The following is a 17,428-nucleotide window of genomic DNA, read 5'->3' on the forward strand; positions in this document are numbered from 1 at the left end:
ATAATTTTAAGTATACAAAGTTCAAGTGTAATACTAAAGTTCTCAAGGATAAATACAGACTTAAAACTGTGTGAAATGTGGGTACTGAAGTCATTTAGATTTAGATAAAAGCTATTATCAGACACTACATATTCATTCCATCCTATAATCTCGTAAATCAAAGCTTTTACTTGTCTGGATTCGTATGTGACTGTGTTCTTTCCAATATGCACTCTTTATTCTTCCCTGGGTTGTTCAATAACAGCAGGTATGCTCCTGCCACAAAGTTCACAGTGCTCTAGGAACGGGACACATTCTTGAACAATATTGTCATGAAGCATAATCATATGTTTTGACATGTTTTCTAATAAGGACAGGAAGCATCTTTTGGCATAATACCAGGTGTCAGTTCCTAGGTTTTTTTTTTTTAATAATTACTACTTTATTACTTTTACTTTTTTTAAATGAAGGTATGGAGGATTGAACCCCAGCTATGAACTATACTCCCTCACCCCCAGTTTTTTATTATGAGGTTCCAAGCTCTTGATAACCCGAGAAATACCAAAGTCATAGTTTCCTTTGGCACAATAAAGCGTCCCTATCACCAAATTCACAATGCAGAGATGGTAGATTTTCTTGTCCGGGTCATCATAGGAGAGCTGCTCTTCCTCCTTTTCAATCTTCCTCATCAACTCCTCGGCTTCTTCATTTTGACTTGTCATAATATATGAAACACACAGGTTAGCCAGCACGATAGCACTGACATTCAGGATGTTGTCATAATGCTTCTTGACGATGGGCTCATAAAAACCTATGGCTTCTTTGTACTTGTTTTCCTGCATGAACAGAACATGAGCCACATTCAGCCTCCACACATCATGGTCACTACAGAATTCCACTGATTTGCGGAAGATCTTTTCCACCATTGGGTAATTTTCAAGGTTCCAGTAGATTTTGGCCTGGGCCATCAGCACGGGAATATACTTCTCAAGGGTGTCATCATACTCATTCACTGCCTTTTTGACAGCCTCATCATCCCTGTTGTGTCTTGCTTCCTGCACTTGTTTAGTGAGTCTCCGGAGCTGTTCAGTCAGCATCCCTGCCAGCCCATCCAGCTTAATGAAAGCCTCTTCAGGAGCTGTCTGGCAGGTGATCATGGCATCCAAGAAGTCATAGAGATAGGGTGTGAGGAACTTGTAAGTCAAATGGGCGTTCTCTGCCAGGACATCTGCTGCCAGGTCAAAATACTCATATTTACATTTGTTATTTCTTTTTTTGCAGGGGGGAGGAGGTAATTAGGATTATTTAGTTTTTAATTTTCTTTTAAATGGAGGTGCTGGGGATTGAACCCAGAACCTCATGCATGCTAAAAATGCACTCTACCAGTTGAGCTATACCCTCCTCACTACTCACATTGGCAAGTAGAGTAGCAACAGGTCATGAGCTGGTACACGACCCTGGTGAACTCCCCATAGGGTATCTGCGTGCTGCCCAGCCGTGCCATAACCGCTGTGCCTGCTCGTTACCACAGCAACAAGCCAACTGGAAATAGAAACTGCAAAAAACATTTTTTTTCTGTAGGTGCTCCAGAAATTAGTTTGTAATGGAAGGAACAGCTAGGCCTGAAAAGGAGTCCCTTACTTGACCAAGGACACTGTATGTTTTCTATACTTTTTAAGCAAATGGAAAATTTCCTCCAGTATACGCATATAAACATATTTAATGATCCCTTCAGATTTTCGTCTAATAATGCGACCATCGCCATCAATTAGATAAATGGTATGACCTCAGATAATACAGATTTAAAATAATATATAAATTCAAGACCATGTAGTAGAATGCACAATAGGCCAAATTCTCAGACAGACATGATAGAATTTCAGCAAAGGTATCTTGCTACAGAAGAATTATAATCAGCATACTTCATCTGGGTACCTATGTAGCTAAGTGTTTCCTTGAACAAAAAAAAAAATTATAGCAGGAATCCCTACTGTTCATTGAGAGCCATTAAGTTGACCCATAGGAACTGCTGCTTTTATTGGCTGAAAATCAGCAATTTCATGATTTAACGTAATGCTTTTGACTTTTTCTAAACCAGGTTAAGTGGGCATGACAATTACTTTTATAAAAAGCAAAGGTGTAAGGAGTATGGGAAACAAATAGTAAAGTTCTTGTAGCTTATAGAAAATTAAATGTGCAGAATGAGTGCGGTTCATAGTGAGAACCCCAAAACACTATAGAAGCTTTTAACTTTGAATTTGGCATTATTAATCTACCAGATAAGGTTTCAGAATCCATTGACACTATTCCATGGTGTCAATAGGAGTTTCATGGGGTCATTAGATTAGTGTAGAATATTTTCCTTTTCCAAGAGCTCCAACATAAAGTCCAGCATTTAATGTGTTCCAAGTAGAAACAAGAATTAGATTGGAGTTCTAAGGCTACCTGTTATTAATCACTGTTAAAGATCAATTATGAAAAGAGTAAGATCGTATCTTTTTAATGCTCATATATTCAAATTATTAACAAATGGACAAAAGAAAACCCTGGAAATTTGTCAACTGTTTATTGTCTCCACACCATAGCACTGTAATTTTGTCATGGCACAAGATTTCCTGCTGAATTTTGCAGATTTAAAAAAAAATTAGAACATAAGGAATTTTTGTTAAAGTATTACAATTGTATTGGAAAATTCTGCCAGGATATACTAAAGTCTATGCAAAATGAATGCATTACAAATAAATGTTACTTAAGGGTAGTAAATTATTGGAGTAAAACATGCAATGCTTGACATTATTATTAATGTTCAGATGTCCTATACATTAAGTGAGCTCTAGACTTGATAGTGCCTGGTCCCCGGATGATGTAATCTTGTCATGTAGGGTTTTCTCAGGATATAGCAAGCACAAAAAATACAAAGATGAGGGGATGTAGACATTACAAATACTATTAGACACACTTCCCCATTCATTGTTGAATTTTTTATAAATCCTTCTAGGATTCAAGATCTTTTTTAAATTTCCTTTGTGAGGTATCCTAAAAGATACATCTAAATCATTTTAATTAAAATTTTAAAGTGTACAGATTTCAACATGTACCAAATGTGAAGATGCTAAAAGACAAACATAAAACAGAGTAGCAAATACAATTAACAGAGCCATTTTGATAAACACCATTATTATATATTACTACATATTCCATCCTATAATCTCATAAATCAAAGCTTTTAATTGTCTGGATTCATATGTGACTGTATTCTTTCCAATATGCATTCTTTCTTCTTCCAGGGGTTGTTCAATAACGGCAGGTATGTTCCTACCATAAAGTTCACAGTGTTCTAGAAACTGGACACATTCTTGAACAACACTGTCACGCAGTACAATCATGTGTTTTGACATGTTTTCTAATAAGGACAGGAAGCATCTTTTGGCATAATACCAGGTATCAGTTCCCAGTTTTTTACTATAAGGTTCCAAGCTCTTGATAACCCGAGAAATACCAAAGTCATAGTTTCCTTTGGCACAATAAAGCGTCCCTATCACCAAATTCACAATGCAGAGATGGTAGATTTTCTTGTCCGGGTCATCATAGGAGAGCTGCTCTTCCTCCTTTTCAATCTTCCTCATCAACTCCTCGGCTTCTTCATTTTGACTTGTCATAATATATGAAACACACAGGTTAGCCAGCACGATAGCACTGACATTCAGGATGTTGTCATAATGCTTCTTGACGATGGGCTCATAAAAACCTATGGCTTCTTTGTACTTGTTTTCCTGCATGAACAGAACATGAGCCACATTCAGCCTCCACACATCATGGTCACTACAGAATTCCACTGATTTGCGGAAGATCTTTTCCACCATTGGGTAATTTTCAAGGTTCCAGTAGATTTTGGCCTGGGCCATCAGCACGGGAATATACTTCTCAAGGGTGTCATCATACTCATTCACTGCCTTTTTGACAGCCTCATCATCCCTGTTGTGTCTTGCTTCCTGCACTTGTTTAGTGAGTCTCCGGAGCTGTTCAGTCAGCATCCCTGCCAGCCCATCCAGCTTAATGAAAGCCTCTTCAGGAGCTGTCTGGCAGGTGATCATGGCATCCAAGAAGTCATACAGATAGGGTGTGAGGAACTTGTAAGTCAAATGGGCGTTCTCTGCCAGGACATCTGCTGCCAGGTCAAAATATTCATATTTACAGTAGAGCAGCAACAGGTTGCCAAAGGTCTCTGGAGGAAAGGGGTTCTGTTGCAGCAAAAACTGTAGCTTTTCAAATCCTTCTGTAGGCCTGGAATCCATGTTCATTAGCGCCTGATTGTGCAGTGTCACAGGGTCTAATTCTTCCTCTGCCCTAGGTGGCATGTCAGTGAGGGTTTCCTGGGCTACCTCATAGTTTCTCAATTGGTATTCTATGGCAGCCTTGAGGTTGAAGGCTTCCACCAGAGCAGTCTGGTGAAGGACTAAGGTGTTGCCAACACTTCGAACGTCAATGCCCTCGGTGGTCATGCCAACACCCAGCTCTGGGTGCTGACGGATGCCATGCTCAATAATATCGGCGATATGCTTCAGCGCCGAGGCATAATGCCGGCTGCTGTAATAGGCCAAAGCTAGGTTGTAGGAAAGGTCAGGCCGGTAGCCTGAAGCCTGCAGGGCCGTAGAGAACTTGGAACACGCGGCTTCATAATGTCCCTCCTTGTAGAGCAAACAACCCAGGCTGACCTGGCCATCGAGCTCATTCTCGCCCCCGCTGTCTTCTCCCCCTTCCCCACTCAGTAGTTGCTCCACCAGGCTCCTGGCCCCGGGCAGGTCGCCCTCGCTGTACTTGATAGCGGCCTGGAGACGGAGGACTCGGTTGTGGTAGGCGGGGTTGTCCAGGAGGAGGAAGGCGACGCGGGTGGCCTCTGGGTAAAGGCAGGCCTTGTACAGGGCCTGGGCCTGGTACAGGCGGTACTGCTCCAGCTCCGGGTGCAGCTGGCCCAGCTGCTCATAGCACTCGGCCGCCAGCGCGAACTCCTGCAGCCGGTAGTAGCAGTAGCCCAGCAGCGACAGGCCGGCGCGGCTCCTCGGGCTCCGCTGGTGCTCTCCGCCCAGCAGCTGCACCGCCTCGGCGTAGCGGGCATCCCGGATGAGCCGGTACACGACCGCGGTGAACTCCCCGTCGGGGATCTGCGCACCGCCCAGCCCCGCCATAACCGCCGCGGTGGCTGTGCGTGCTCGTTACCACGGCAACAGGCCAACCGGAAACAGAAGGCTGCTTATCAGGATATTACTTTACAATGGAAAAATTCCTTAAGGAATAAAAAAGAAACACTCACGTGAATCTTTCAACTACCCTGTTAGTCCTGGAAGACTCTTGGCTGCGAAGGTGGGAATCAGGCAAAGGAGAGGAAATGATTCCTGGAAGTCAGAGGCAGAAACTCTATTACCCGTCATGCACCGGTCCGATCGTGCCGCCGTCGGGACGTGGCCGCGCTGCATTATGGGAAGCGTAGTCTTTGTGGGCTGGACTCACCCGGGGCGGGGGGCGGGAGATGAGGTTTCACTTACTTTCCCTTCGTACTGTTGAGAGTTTGCGGCTGGCTTTTGTGTCACCTTGGTCTCTGGTGCGGGAAAGGAAGATTTGTAGTCTGAAGTTCCTTGCGTTTTTAGCCTTATACACTCTGCAGCACATACAAATGATGTCGTTTCGATGTTTGTTTTTGTAATTTAAAGGGAAGGAAGAGGTAGAATATCTCTGGAATTCCCCTGAAATTAGAGTAGACTCTGTTTTTAAGCTACATAAGGGGACACTTCGTAAGGCATAATAGGCAGATCATAGTAAGAGTCCTTATTTTTGTCATTTCCACAGGGTAACGATGGAAATCGTTTTGTAACTATTATCTGATAGTGGGGTATGTTCAATTTTAGATCCAATTGTCCTCCTCCTCCCCCCGCCCCCCTTCACAAGCAGCAGTTATTACTGAGCAGGTGTTGGCGTTTAATGTTGGCCATCTCTATTGGCCTGTTCCTCCAGCTTTAACCACAAATAAGAAACCAGTCTTCCTTGATCTCCCTACAACACCACTGATCGTTGGGCCTGTCTAGTATCTTAAGATAAATGGTGTCCAAATAAAACCATTTCACTATACACTTAAAGACTTCCATGCAAGTCCTTTATCTGCCTCCTATATAGTTTTTCTGCCCATGCATCTTTTCTATGTATAAATTTCAGAGCCAACATCAACCATAAGTTACAGCACTCTATTAGACTATTTACATACACTATTTCTAATCTTAATAATCACTGTGTATTCTGTATATTACAGATGAAGAATCTGTGAACTAGAGCGTTTTAAGTAATTTGCTGAAGACCACACAGCTATGTACTTAGCAGCAGTGCTATGATATCCAACAGCTAGTTTCAGCGGGAATTAGTGACTGCTGGTGACCTATTCTATATATATATTTCCCATAGATGAGCTTGTAAGGGCCCTGTCTGGTGCCACGTTGTGTGATGGGGCATTAGTGTTTTTTTTCTCTGTTAAAACAACTAACCAACTTGGTATGGGCAGTAGAAATTTGAACTTCCAGATCTGAATTGCAGCTGTGAGCAGGTGTTAGGAAATATCTAGTGGGAGTCACATAGTTCCTGGTCATCCCATGTCACTGGGAGGAGACTTCTGCAGTCATGTGATTTCTTGTATCATAAAACAACTGACTTTATGTACTCATTCAGTCTTCTCCCTTGCTGGGAAATTGGCAGAGCCATGTTCTTCTGGGTGGGACCAGACAAGTAACCTTCCACTTTATGAATACCAAGAAATAGACAAACTGCACTCATTTCAGAGGGGTTGAGTGCCAATCTGGCCCACCTAGGACCCCCAGAGAAAGCTGCTGATGAGATCCACTATAACCCCAATCTCAGACTTCTTTTTTTTTTTTTTTAATTTTGTTTTGGTGGGGGGGAGATAAGTAGGTTTATTTATTTATTTATTTTTAATGGAGGTACTACAGATTGAACCCAGGACCTTGTGCATGCTAGGCATGTGCTCTACCACTGAGCTACACCCCACCCTCCTACAGACTTCTTTGAACCTGATCTCTGGCCCTTTTTAGGGACTTCAATTAAGGGAGGTACATCTGTTAAGGGATGCTGGCAAGTGCTGTTCAGTAATGGGGTTGGGGTGCGTGGGGGAAGATCTTCACCTTTATTGCTGCCTGACTATCCTTGTTCCTTGGAAACTGAGGCTCAGTATTTTAAAATCCTTATGTATGACCTGTTATTTTGGGTAAGTTGCTATTGTAATCAAGGTAACATGACAGAACATGGAAATGGGAAATTGCCTTTTATATCTTTAGTTTCTATCAGTCTGATTTTCAGAGTTATATTTGCATCATGAAAGCATTCGCCTTCAAATGGATTCTTGGGAATGTATGCAAAATAGAAGGACTCTCTGCTCTCCCTGAAATGCCTCTGATCCCTGCAGACATCAGTGGAGGTTCCCCTCCTTGTGCTGGGACCTGTCTGTGAGTGTAGCAGCTGAAATAGGCAGGAGAGAGGCCGTTCTGTGTCTTCCTCCTTATTTCATGTGCTGCTGCTCCCGAGGCCTGGCTTGAAAAAAGCAGGACATTCGGCTTAGACAGATGGAGGGCAGGGTCATTTTCAAAATGAAATGAGTGCACAAATCACACTGTGAAATTGGCATGACCATCACTGCTGTTGTGATAGACTGACTTTTATTTAGTCTATGACAGGCAGTTGGGGACTAGATTAGTTTTTTGGGGGTGATGAGAGACGGCCCTTTAATTAATGATAGAAATTCTGGAAAGCAATAAATGGGGTGGATTATTATAAAATGTCATAAAGGATCATTTTGTTTCCAACAGAATCTTGAAAAGCTTAGTGTATTATACTATTTCTAGCAATAAGAAAGCATTTGGTGGTTGCAGTAAAAAGATTTAGTGCCTCATTGAAAGGAACTAGACTTTAGGAAAATGGTATTGGACTCATGGTGGATTTTGCTGCATAGGGGGGAGGCATGTTTACCACGTAGAGGAATTCCATTCAGGCAAAATGTATAGGAGCTAAACTCATGACGTTTAGTCCTTCATATGCTTATGTTTCTGCCTGCTGAAATGTGAGATGATCAAATTCCATATTCTATTTGTATATATAATCTATTTCACATTCTCTTTTTAAATTGTACAGTTATTTTATTAACACATTTGGGGATTTCTGTGCTTTCCAAACTTCTTTTTTTAAATGTGACCCTCATTAAAAACTACTTTTGAAATTGTGAATCAGTGTACACACACGAGAACAACTTAAGCAAAAGTTTCAAGAAATAAAACATTTGTTGTATGTGATGCACTCTGATTCCTTTCTTTACTTTTCTAATCTGTTATTTTCGACTCTATTCTGTTTCTGTTCATTTTTTTTTAAAGGGGTTGTCCTTGATCCACCTATTGGTTGTCAGCATTTGAAAAAAACGCTTATATTTTGGGGATTATGGTGTTACTATCTAAACTATGAGTTATGAGAGAGAGCACAATAACATTATGGTTTATAAATGGAATTACCAGAGAAGGCACAACCATGGATGCTGGTATTTAAAGAAATCAATCAACCATCCAAACCAAAAGCTACTCTAAGCCCCTGTGTTTATGCAGTTCTCTCAGTACCAGGACCAGGTCCTGCTTTGCTTAACTTCTCTCATTAATCCTTCCAGCCCTTCTGTGAATTAAGTAATTCTTACTGTTGGCCCCACTTGAAAAGCATGGACTGCAAAGCACAAAGAAGCCTGTGGTTGCCTCTGCCAGTAGGCGAGGACTGGCGATTGCTTAAGCTGTCCAGCAGGGGACACACTCCACCTCTTCCCGCTCCCCTGGGCACCTCCTCTCCAGTCATTTGAATTGGCTTTGGATCATTTGCTGCAGTTTGTTCGAATAGGACAGGCACAATGGTGTAAGAATTTTAAAGTTTAAGCACCGAAGCCGTTGTGTAATTGTATGGCGTCAGTGGCTGGCGGCCCTGCATTGATGCAATCTCCCTGTGTAATTGCCCATGCAAATTTGAGCAATCTGTAACAGACACAGGAACCTGCATTGGGCTGCAGATTCTTCGCCCTCCAGGAAAACCTGAATAATTCGGAGAATGTTTTGTCATCTTTAAAATGCTCCATGGACAGGATTATCCCACTATCCCTCCCACACAGGCAGACATCACAGATCGAGACAAGGTTAATGGGTTAAATTGACAGAATTTAAATTGTAGGTATTTGGATGCATGCTTGCCTTGGTCAGCTGTTTATCACCATTCTCAAGAGAAATAAATATTATCCCAGAGCTCTAGTTAAACTTTAAGCCTTTTATTAAAAACACAGACATTTAGGTGTCTTAAAGCAAACTGTTTCAAAATTATGGATTAGTTGCTTGTGAAATGGCCAAGCAGTCTAAATAATGATAATAATGTTCTTATAATGAAACATCAGCTTGGGAAATCAACACAAAGGGAGTGACTTCAAACAACACAATTGAAGACATAATTTCCCTTCTTTTGTGTAAAATAATAAATAATAAGGAAGTAAATCAGTAGGGGATCTTTTTTAGATTATAGTACATCCAAATAAAACGGCAAAAGCATTTTCCCCTAAGGGAGTGGAGTTGACAAAACCTAAACTCCAGTTTCTATACACTGCTGTTTCTGTTTTTTAAAAATTCATCTAAATATGATTAAACTAAACTTAAGGGGAAAATCGAGATTCTAATACACACACATACACAGGAAATGAACACAAAGATAAATGATGGCTTCAAATAACACATTTTTTTTATAGCAAATGCTTCATTTACTTAGTAAAACATATTTCTGTACCAGTGTGTACATTCAACGACATTGGTACAGATATGCTACCCAGGTAAGTAACTTATCTTCAGCACTGTTGAGAGATGGACTAAATATGCAAGAACATTCAAATTTAAATTAGAAAAGATGTACAACCCAAATTGCCAGCTGCGGGAAAGGTACCTGAGCAATGTAAGCAGAACGTCAGGCATTGCTAAATCCAAGTGCTCACCAAGAAACTCCCCAGACACGCCATTTTAGTTCTGCCGCCTGTGTGTTTTATTCTATTATTGCTCACTTATGGAACTTATGAAATTTTGGCCTTCTTGTAGTCAGACTGAACCTTTAAATTTCCTGCTACATTTGAGTTCCTGGAGTTCTTAGCGCGTGACAGAACAACAGCTTCAGAGACAACTATTCTGAAGCAGACGATGCAACTTCATGACTTTGCATTGCTAGGGTTTTTGAGGATCCCAAGTTAGGTTTTGTTCTGTTGCTTTAATGAATCCTTTTTGAGTGTTTATTTTTTCCCAGCCAAAACATTTTTTTTTAAGATTTAAATCTTCCCTTAACATGTTTAGATTTTTGTCCTGCTTGAAGGGAGTTGTTTCATACTATTATTGGGGATGAAACTGTATTTTATCTTTCTGCAATTCATTAAGAGTCATCAGGAGAAATGGATTTTAAAATAATTCTCCCACAAAGTAAATTGAGCAGACTCTGTTTAATGACCTAAGGTAAGTAGATAAAATATGAGAAATTCTGATACATGAAAAAATCTGCTTAACTCCTGTATTAATGTTAGATAGTGTTACTTCACTAAAAAATTTTAAAGATTATTTCTAACCCAACCCAACATGTATGCAAATATAAAATACCTGGAAATATGTAGACGGAAAACACATGTGCAGTTTTAATTTCTTTGGACTCACTGTATGAATTTACTTCTAAATTAAATTGACTACTATTTACGGGATATTGATATGAGGTAATCTAAAATTGTCCTTTTTGAAATAAAAGGGTATATTTTAAAAAAATTGTACTGATGATCATATTTTTCGTGATCACTAAAGGCAGGCTCAGACGTGTGTGGCAAGGATGTTTTTATATCTACACCATGTATGTAACTTTTTATTTTATCTTTAGTGAGAAGATGACTTCTTTGCTCCTATTTTGTTTGAGAAGAGTAAGTAAATAAGACAGTTATATGGACACATCTTTAAAAGTTAAATACAGCTTGGTCCTTTGGTGTAGAAATGAACTGAATGAAAGTCAGTGCTTTTATTTCACAGGTGGAAAACCCGAGACCTATGAGTCCCAAGATAATAGGTCCAGCCGATGGCCAAGCCAGCTGGGAGCCCCATCCACTGTGCACTGGGTGGTGCCGTTTACGTTTGCCAAGCTGTCCCTCTTGGCCGGCATGGCCAGCTACATTGTAGGTTGTGCATGTGTTATCCACATACTACTAATAAAAGAATAAATAGCCTGCCTGGAAAATATACACCTCGTGGAGAAAGTAGGATGAAGTCATTTCAACCATTAATGCCAAGAGACTGGAGGAAGCAAACATCATTCTGGTCAGTTGGAGGCTTTCTTAGAAGGCTCCCATTTCAAATGCCTTCCTCCAGCAGGAAATAAACACTAATTATAAGGACTGGGAAATTTTCTCTTTCTCTAATTTGGAAAAATAGGACATATAGGTAACCACATATAGCTCAAATTCTTGGAAAATTCAACATTGTTTAGAAAAGGGATTTAAAAATACCTCAAACTCCCAAGAGTTCAACCTTTAACCCGGTGGGTTGCTGGCACCAGAAAGGCTGCTCCCCTCCTTTTCTACTGCTTCATGGTCGTGGAGGAATAGACCCAGGGCATTAGTCAGCAGTTTCTGAATTTTGACCCACCATAGGAAAGATAACCCCGAGACAGGAAAAATAGATGGAGGCAATTACAAACAGCCACTTGATTGATGGTTGACATTGTCAGGGCTCCACTGTATGGCAGATTGCAATGGTGTTGAACTCCCCTTGCTACCAGTAGACGTTGCTATTGGCAACCGTGCAGTGAAGCCAATAAAAAGGCAAGGAAACGAGAGGAAAATTCAACCTTAGTGGAAGCCGCAGGGTTTGTGCTATAAATTACGTTCCCCTTAGCAATATGCAGCATCAACGTTCAGGGTGGCTACAGTGCTTGTAGCTGCCTGCAGTCTCCATCGGACCCGGGGTCTAGTGTTATCATAAAGCGCATGCTTTCAAACGTTGCTCCAGATAGACTGGCATGCGTCTGTCTGGGCTATTTATTTATTTATTGTTGGGGAGGATGACAGATGTGGGTTCATCTCTGCCTCACATGGACTGATTTTTCAATTCCCGTTTGTGATATAAACAAGATGTGACACAATAGCTAGAAACACCTGCAGTGCTTCCGAGCTGCGGACACACGACCAGGGTCTGTCCCTACCTCCACCCACCCTTTGTTCCTCACCTGAAGGAGGGGAGACAGCCCGGCAGAAGCTATTTTCCTTTACAGCATAGTGATTCAGAAAATGGGCTTAATAAAATCCATAAATCTGAACAACCTTCTCTTACCTGCTCTGTGGAGGCAGTTTTGCCTGCACTCATTTTCTCCTCCTGTTTATCCCGTCTTCCCTGCAGAGACAGCTGTAAAGGGTAGCTGGGAACATTATTTTTTAGGGCTCCCACTCCTTCCTCCTCTCTTTTGTCAAACCCTTCCCTGCTCAAGTATCATTCTTTTCTAAGCAATTGTTGACAGGATTCTGGACCTTCATTTTTTGGGTTAGAAGTGCCATTTCTCTTTGTTTGGGTTGACTTTCACCTCTCCTCTGGCAGTTCTCTTACCACCTGCCTTGGTCCCTATCTTTATTAGTTGTTTTCCTTTGCTTCTCCTCCTCATTTTCTTCCTTCTCCTTTCCTCCCATTTGCCTGGTTTATAATTTTCTTTTATTTCTGGCCATATAGAATCTTACTTCTTCCCTAATATCTGTTCTTCCCTCATTTCCGTTTTGGTACCTTAATTTATCCACTCTTTTTTTTAAAAAATTGAAATATAGTAGACATACAATATTGTGTTAGTTTCAGGTGTACAGCAAAGTGATTAGGTTATACATATAAATATATATATATTCTTTTTTCCCCAATTCTTTTCCATTATAGTTTATTACAAGATATTGAATATAGTTCCCTATGCTATACAGTAAATCCTTGTTATTTATCTATTTTATGTATGGTGGTGTGTATCTCTTAATCCCATACTCCTAATTTATCCCTCCCCCACTTCACCTTTGGTTTTTACCCATCCTTGAAACATTTCCTGAATGTCTACTATGTGCCTGGAAAACAATGTCCTTGGTAGAGCTTGGCCCCTATTTCTTCAATATTTGAGTAGTAAAGTTAATAACTGATACTGACCAGTAACAACAAGAACAAAAATGGTTTGTAAATTTTCGATTTTTCAGAGCTGGAATGGACTTCAGGAGTCATCTGGTCCAGGGATTTTTTCAAACTCTTCAGCGCCCCCTTAGGCCACCATGTATGTAATCAAAGAGGTAAGGATTTGTAGGGGCTCTGGCTCCCCCAACCCTCAAACCCTCAGAGGACTTAGGCTTTTAGATGTTTTATATCTGTGGGGTTATTTGTAAGATTTATTGGAACAAAGAGTTCTAAGGTTAAATCATGTTTGAAAATAATTTCCTAGTGTAATCTCATTTGACAAACAAGGAAAACGCCTGGGAGAAGTTCAGTGACTTGTCCCAAGCCATCTAGTGCATAATGCCAAGGCTAGGGTGTAAGTCTAGCCTCCAGGCCAGTGCTCTTTGGCTGAGACCTACCATGTCCTCACTCTCTCAGGTGAAATGGGGAGTAAAGTCGCTTTTCAGTCATTGCATCTCTTTATTACAGCTTATGCTTACCTATTATAAACGTAGTTTTCTATAGAATATTTGTCCTCTACCCAGTCTGTTTTTTCTTTACCTTTCAAGCATTATATCTTAAGCTTAAAGGAAAAATCCAAAACTAGGGACCCCTCCATTTGGCATTAGGTTTGTACTGGTAGTAACCTTTAATTTTATACCAAAACTCATCACTAGGAGAACTCAAGGTAGTCAGTGGTCATTCACCACGGCTCTGCTGTGTCCTGTGAAATGTCTCACTGTTGGAGACAGTTCTGAATGTCCATGTGTCACTTGTGGTAAATCCACCTATAGATTTCTTTTCATCCTTATTTTAATTAAAGTCTGTTAATCCATTTCTTCTGGGAAGAGGAGGTCTACATTGAAGGCTGAATTAAAAAACTGAAAAGAGGGACCACAATCCCAGTGCAGTGTTATGAATCTTGTATAAACACCAGTCAGACAAACACATTTGCTGTCTTTCTACTACGGGTCTTTTTGGAGAAAACTGGGAATGGTTGGTAATTGTAAGGATAATATAGTTTATCTTTTACGTAGGCAATTCTAAAGGCTCTGATCCATCATTAAGAAGCTTTAGGATTAAAAATAAAATATCTCTACAGAATACAAATTGGGATTCTTGGGACAGCCTGGCACAAAATAGGGCTCAGGAGAGGATGCAGAGGCAGGCATTGTTTGGCTTGGAACAGACAGAACAGCCATACACAAAATGAAGCCGTGTAATGACGTCTTCACTGCTCGGTGTTCTCTCGGCTCAGAGTAAGCAGGGTCAACTGTCCTTGGGTGCTGGATCCACAGAAGTCCTCTGTCCAGAATCTTCGGCTCAGTCCACACGTGTTCGCAGGGAAAGGTGAGGGTCCTGGAGTGTGCTCCCTGCCCCCCCTTGTCCTTTCTGCTGACCACAGCCAAGGTGAGAGCCCAGGCACCCCCACCCCACCCCAGCACATCCCTGAGACTTTACGTCTGTTCGAGCTCAAAGGAACAAAAGAACGATGTGGCGGGACCGCAGCTGGCTCTTCAGGACACGGTCATTTTGCAGCAGTGGCTGACCTGGAGGGTTAGTTTCTGTCTTCCCCGGTGACCATGAGGCTGGCAGAGGGGGGAGAGGCAGCCGAGACTTGCAGCCTTTTCTGGTGCAACTCTTCCCACTTACTTCTGTTCACAGCCACCGAATCCAGCATCGGCTTCAGTTTCACATTGACCTTCACCAACGCCTAAAATAAAACAAAAGCAGGTGGGGGAGAGGAACCAGAGTCACTGCTGTGATTTTCTAGCTTTTACGAGTGAGGAGAATGGAAACTGCTGTAAGAAATGGAAGTGATGATTTTGGTAAACGTGAGCTATTTGCAAGAAATAACTATGTGCTTAACGCCACTGTGTTGCATTAATAAAGCTCATGCAGAAAATGAAAAAATACCACAGGTGTCTGTGTACTGCTCCAGGGGGTGCCAGCCAATTTGATTATGATCCTGTTTTAAATCCACATCAAACAAGACAGGAAACAAAATATCCAGCTCACAGGAGTCTACTAATATGTGTATTTTTGCCTGCTGGGAAGGGCTCCAGGCCTCAACAGACCATGAACTGAAATTTTTACAAAAATAAACCTATCATTTGCTCCACGATAGATGACTCTGGGTAGACTTACTGGAATGAGAAAGGCCAGGTCAAATCCTGAAATGAGCTCATTTTTAAAGCAAAGGATCTGGGAACTGTAGTAAAGGTACAGAACAACATGAGAACATGTATGGAAACAGACACTAGAGAAAAGAAAAAGGCGTGGAAGAGAAAGGCCGAGGGAGAGGTACAGGAGAGACGAGGGAGGAGAGAATGTAGGGTGTGGCTGGTGGCCGACTGACCACAAGGCTAGTGAAACTCAGAATCCAGGGTCCTCCCATGCAGGAGACCCTTCTAAGTGTTTCCTTTTGCACTTAATTTTGTGTTATTTTTTAAAAAGGTTCCCCTACTCCCAAATGGTACAAACTTCCAGCCTCATAAAACTTGGATCGGCCCTATAGTGGAACAAAGCAATGAATAAAACAAGGATCATGGCACTGTGGGGGGTTAGCCCATGGAAAGGTAATGGTCCCACTTTATGCCTTGGGTCAGTGTTCGGTGGCCACAGATTACACCCCTCGGTCAGATACCCTGCAGATGTGTCCTATTCATCACAAGGGGAACAAAAGGTGACCCTGTGACTTACCACCGCGTTGCAGCACACCTCTAGAAAAGCCTTCTCTAAGCACGACCTGCGGTTAGCCGGTGCGCAAGAGCAAAGTCCTCCAACAGCAAGAACAACTCTTTCTGTCAAGGATGGAATTCCCTGCAAACTATCTGTCAGGAAGAGCTGATGTAGCTCCTCAAATAACTCTCCACTTCCCGGAGCTTCAGGGATATGAGTGAAACGTAACTAGATGTAAGTTAAGTGCGGGTCGAGAGCCCAGGAATCATCAGGGCTCCTGTTGAGCGGTGAGCCCTCCACCCTGGCCGAGCTGGTGTCCCTGCACGTTCAAGGCCCTTCCACTGAGCATATTCCCTCTTTGATAAGCGATATTTATCACACCAGACAACAACATCTGATTTTACTTTTTAGGGGGGAGGTAATTAGGTTTAATTATTTATGTTTAACGGAGGTACTGAAGCTTGAACCCAGGACCTCGTGCATGCTAAGCACACACTCTACCGCTGAGCTATACCTTCCCCCTCACTTTAAATCAGATGTGTTTGTTATTCCATATGATACCAAATCACAGCAATATAATAACATAGGCAGTGATCAAAATCCCCTTTACTTGCATGAGAAAAATGCAGGTGTCTGTTTTCTGCTCAATGTACAGTGTTTTTATTTAGACAACAGTGTGTGAGGTGGTGACGAATGCCATGGTTTTTAGTATAGTTTGGCACCGGCTTCTCTTCAGTCTGATCAAGGCTTTTAATTAAACTGACTACTATAATTCCTATGGAAATTAGTGTTTATGTTATTTTCCTGCTACAAAAGCATTTCTTTAGAACTTAGTGGTTTTTTTTTTAATCCCAGGAGCACAAATTGGAATTTTTTTCTGCATGAAATGTAATTAAAAACTCATTTGATTACTATAGTTCTGGCTCTGTTTTACTTATTAAATTCCTGTAATCAGTTTTCTTTTATGAAGCTGCTGGGAAATGATCTCAAAAGCAACACATTTTTCTCTTCCTTGGCAGGTTCCCGAGCATTTACTAAATTACATTCATAGCACCTGCCCATGATTCGAATTACTCTACCAATTTATTCCTTAAACCGTTTAAGTTTATTTGGCTTAGCCCCAAACAGATTGCTTTCCTTTATCTAGCTCTTTGTTCTCCGTCTTGCTTCCTTTGTGTTGAATAAAAAAAAAAATTGGGGTGGTGGTGGTGGTACATACTTCTCAGAATTCCTTCTTCTCTTTATTTCATATTCTCCTTAAACATGGAATAGCCACACTGGAATATCATTTTCCTCTAGTCTGGTGCTGGTTCTAGGCAAAAGTAGGAAGAATCTCATCCTGAAGATTTACTCTTACATCATAAATCTGTTACACAAAGGCAGTTAGCTGGGAGAATATGGAATAGAATATTAGGAAGGCAAGGGTAAACCTAAATCCCAAGGTTTATGGTGATTATGTGCAATGTACCATCAGCAAGAAAATTGCTCCCAGTATTTAGAAGGATACAAGTATTCCTACA

The 17,428-nt window shown here is 41.3% G+C and overlaps 3 protein-coding genes across 4 annotated transcripts in view; all 3 read right to left on the reverse strand.

Annotated features, from left to right (window-relative positions):
• Nucleotides 1–455: 455 nt before the first annotated feature.
• LOC105099263 (intraflagellar transport protein 70A) lies at nt 456–1,207 on the reverse strand. The gene has a single exon (XM_031451129.2). The coding sequence runs from the start codon at nt 1,134–1,136 to the stop codon at nt 471–473; it is 666 nt and encodes a 221-aa protein (XP_031306989.2). The 5' UTR covers nt 1,137–1,207; the 3' UTR covers nt 456–470.
• A 1,220-nt stretch (nt 1,208–2,427) lies between these two features.
• Nucleotides 2,428–5,297, reverse strand: LOC116153049 (intraflagellar transport protein 70A). The gene has a single exon (XM_031451714.2). The coding sequence runs from the start codon at nt 5,163–5,165 to the stop codon at nt 3,168–3,170; it is 1,998 nt and encodes a 665-aa protein (XP_031307574.2). The 5' UTR covers nt 5,166–5,297; the 3' UTR covers nt 2,428–3,167.
• A 4,009-nt stretch (nt 5,298–9,306) lies between these two features.
• Nucleotides 9,307–17,428, reverse strand: part of PDE11A (phosphodiesterase 11A) — a 360,789-nt gene continuing 352,667 nt past the window's right edge. For both annotated transcript variants that reach the window (XM_064484931.1, XM_010991251.3), the window contains exon 20: nt 9,307–14,940. In XM_064484931.1, coding sequence (XP_064341001.1) covers nt 14,785–14,940 — 156 coding nt within the window. In that variant the 3' untranslated portion in view covers nt 9,307–14,784. The remainder of the gene's footprint in view (nt 14,941–17,428) is intronic.

This window comes from Camelus dromedarius, chromosome 4 (assembly GCF_036321535.1).
Source record: "Camelus dromedarius isolate mCamDro1 chromosome 4, mCamDro1.pat, whole genome shotgun sequence".
NCBI lineage: Eukaryota > Metazoa > Chordata > Mammalia > Artiodactyla > Camelidae > Camelus > Camelus dromedarius.

What these genes read in the sequence shown, in the direction of transcription:
- LOC105099263 (XM_031451129.2), bottom strand. Translation starts at nt 1,136, where the DNA reads ATGATCACCTGCCAGACAGCTCCTGAAGAGGCTTTCATTAAGCTGGAT.
- LOC116153049 (XM_031451714.2), bottom strand. Translation starts at nt 5,165, where the DNA reads ATGGCGGGGCTGGGCGGTGCGCAGATCCCCGACGGGGAGTTCACCGCG.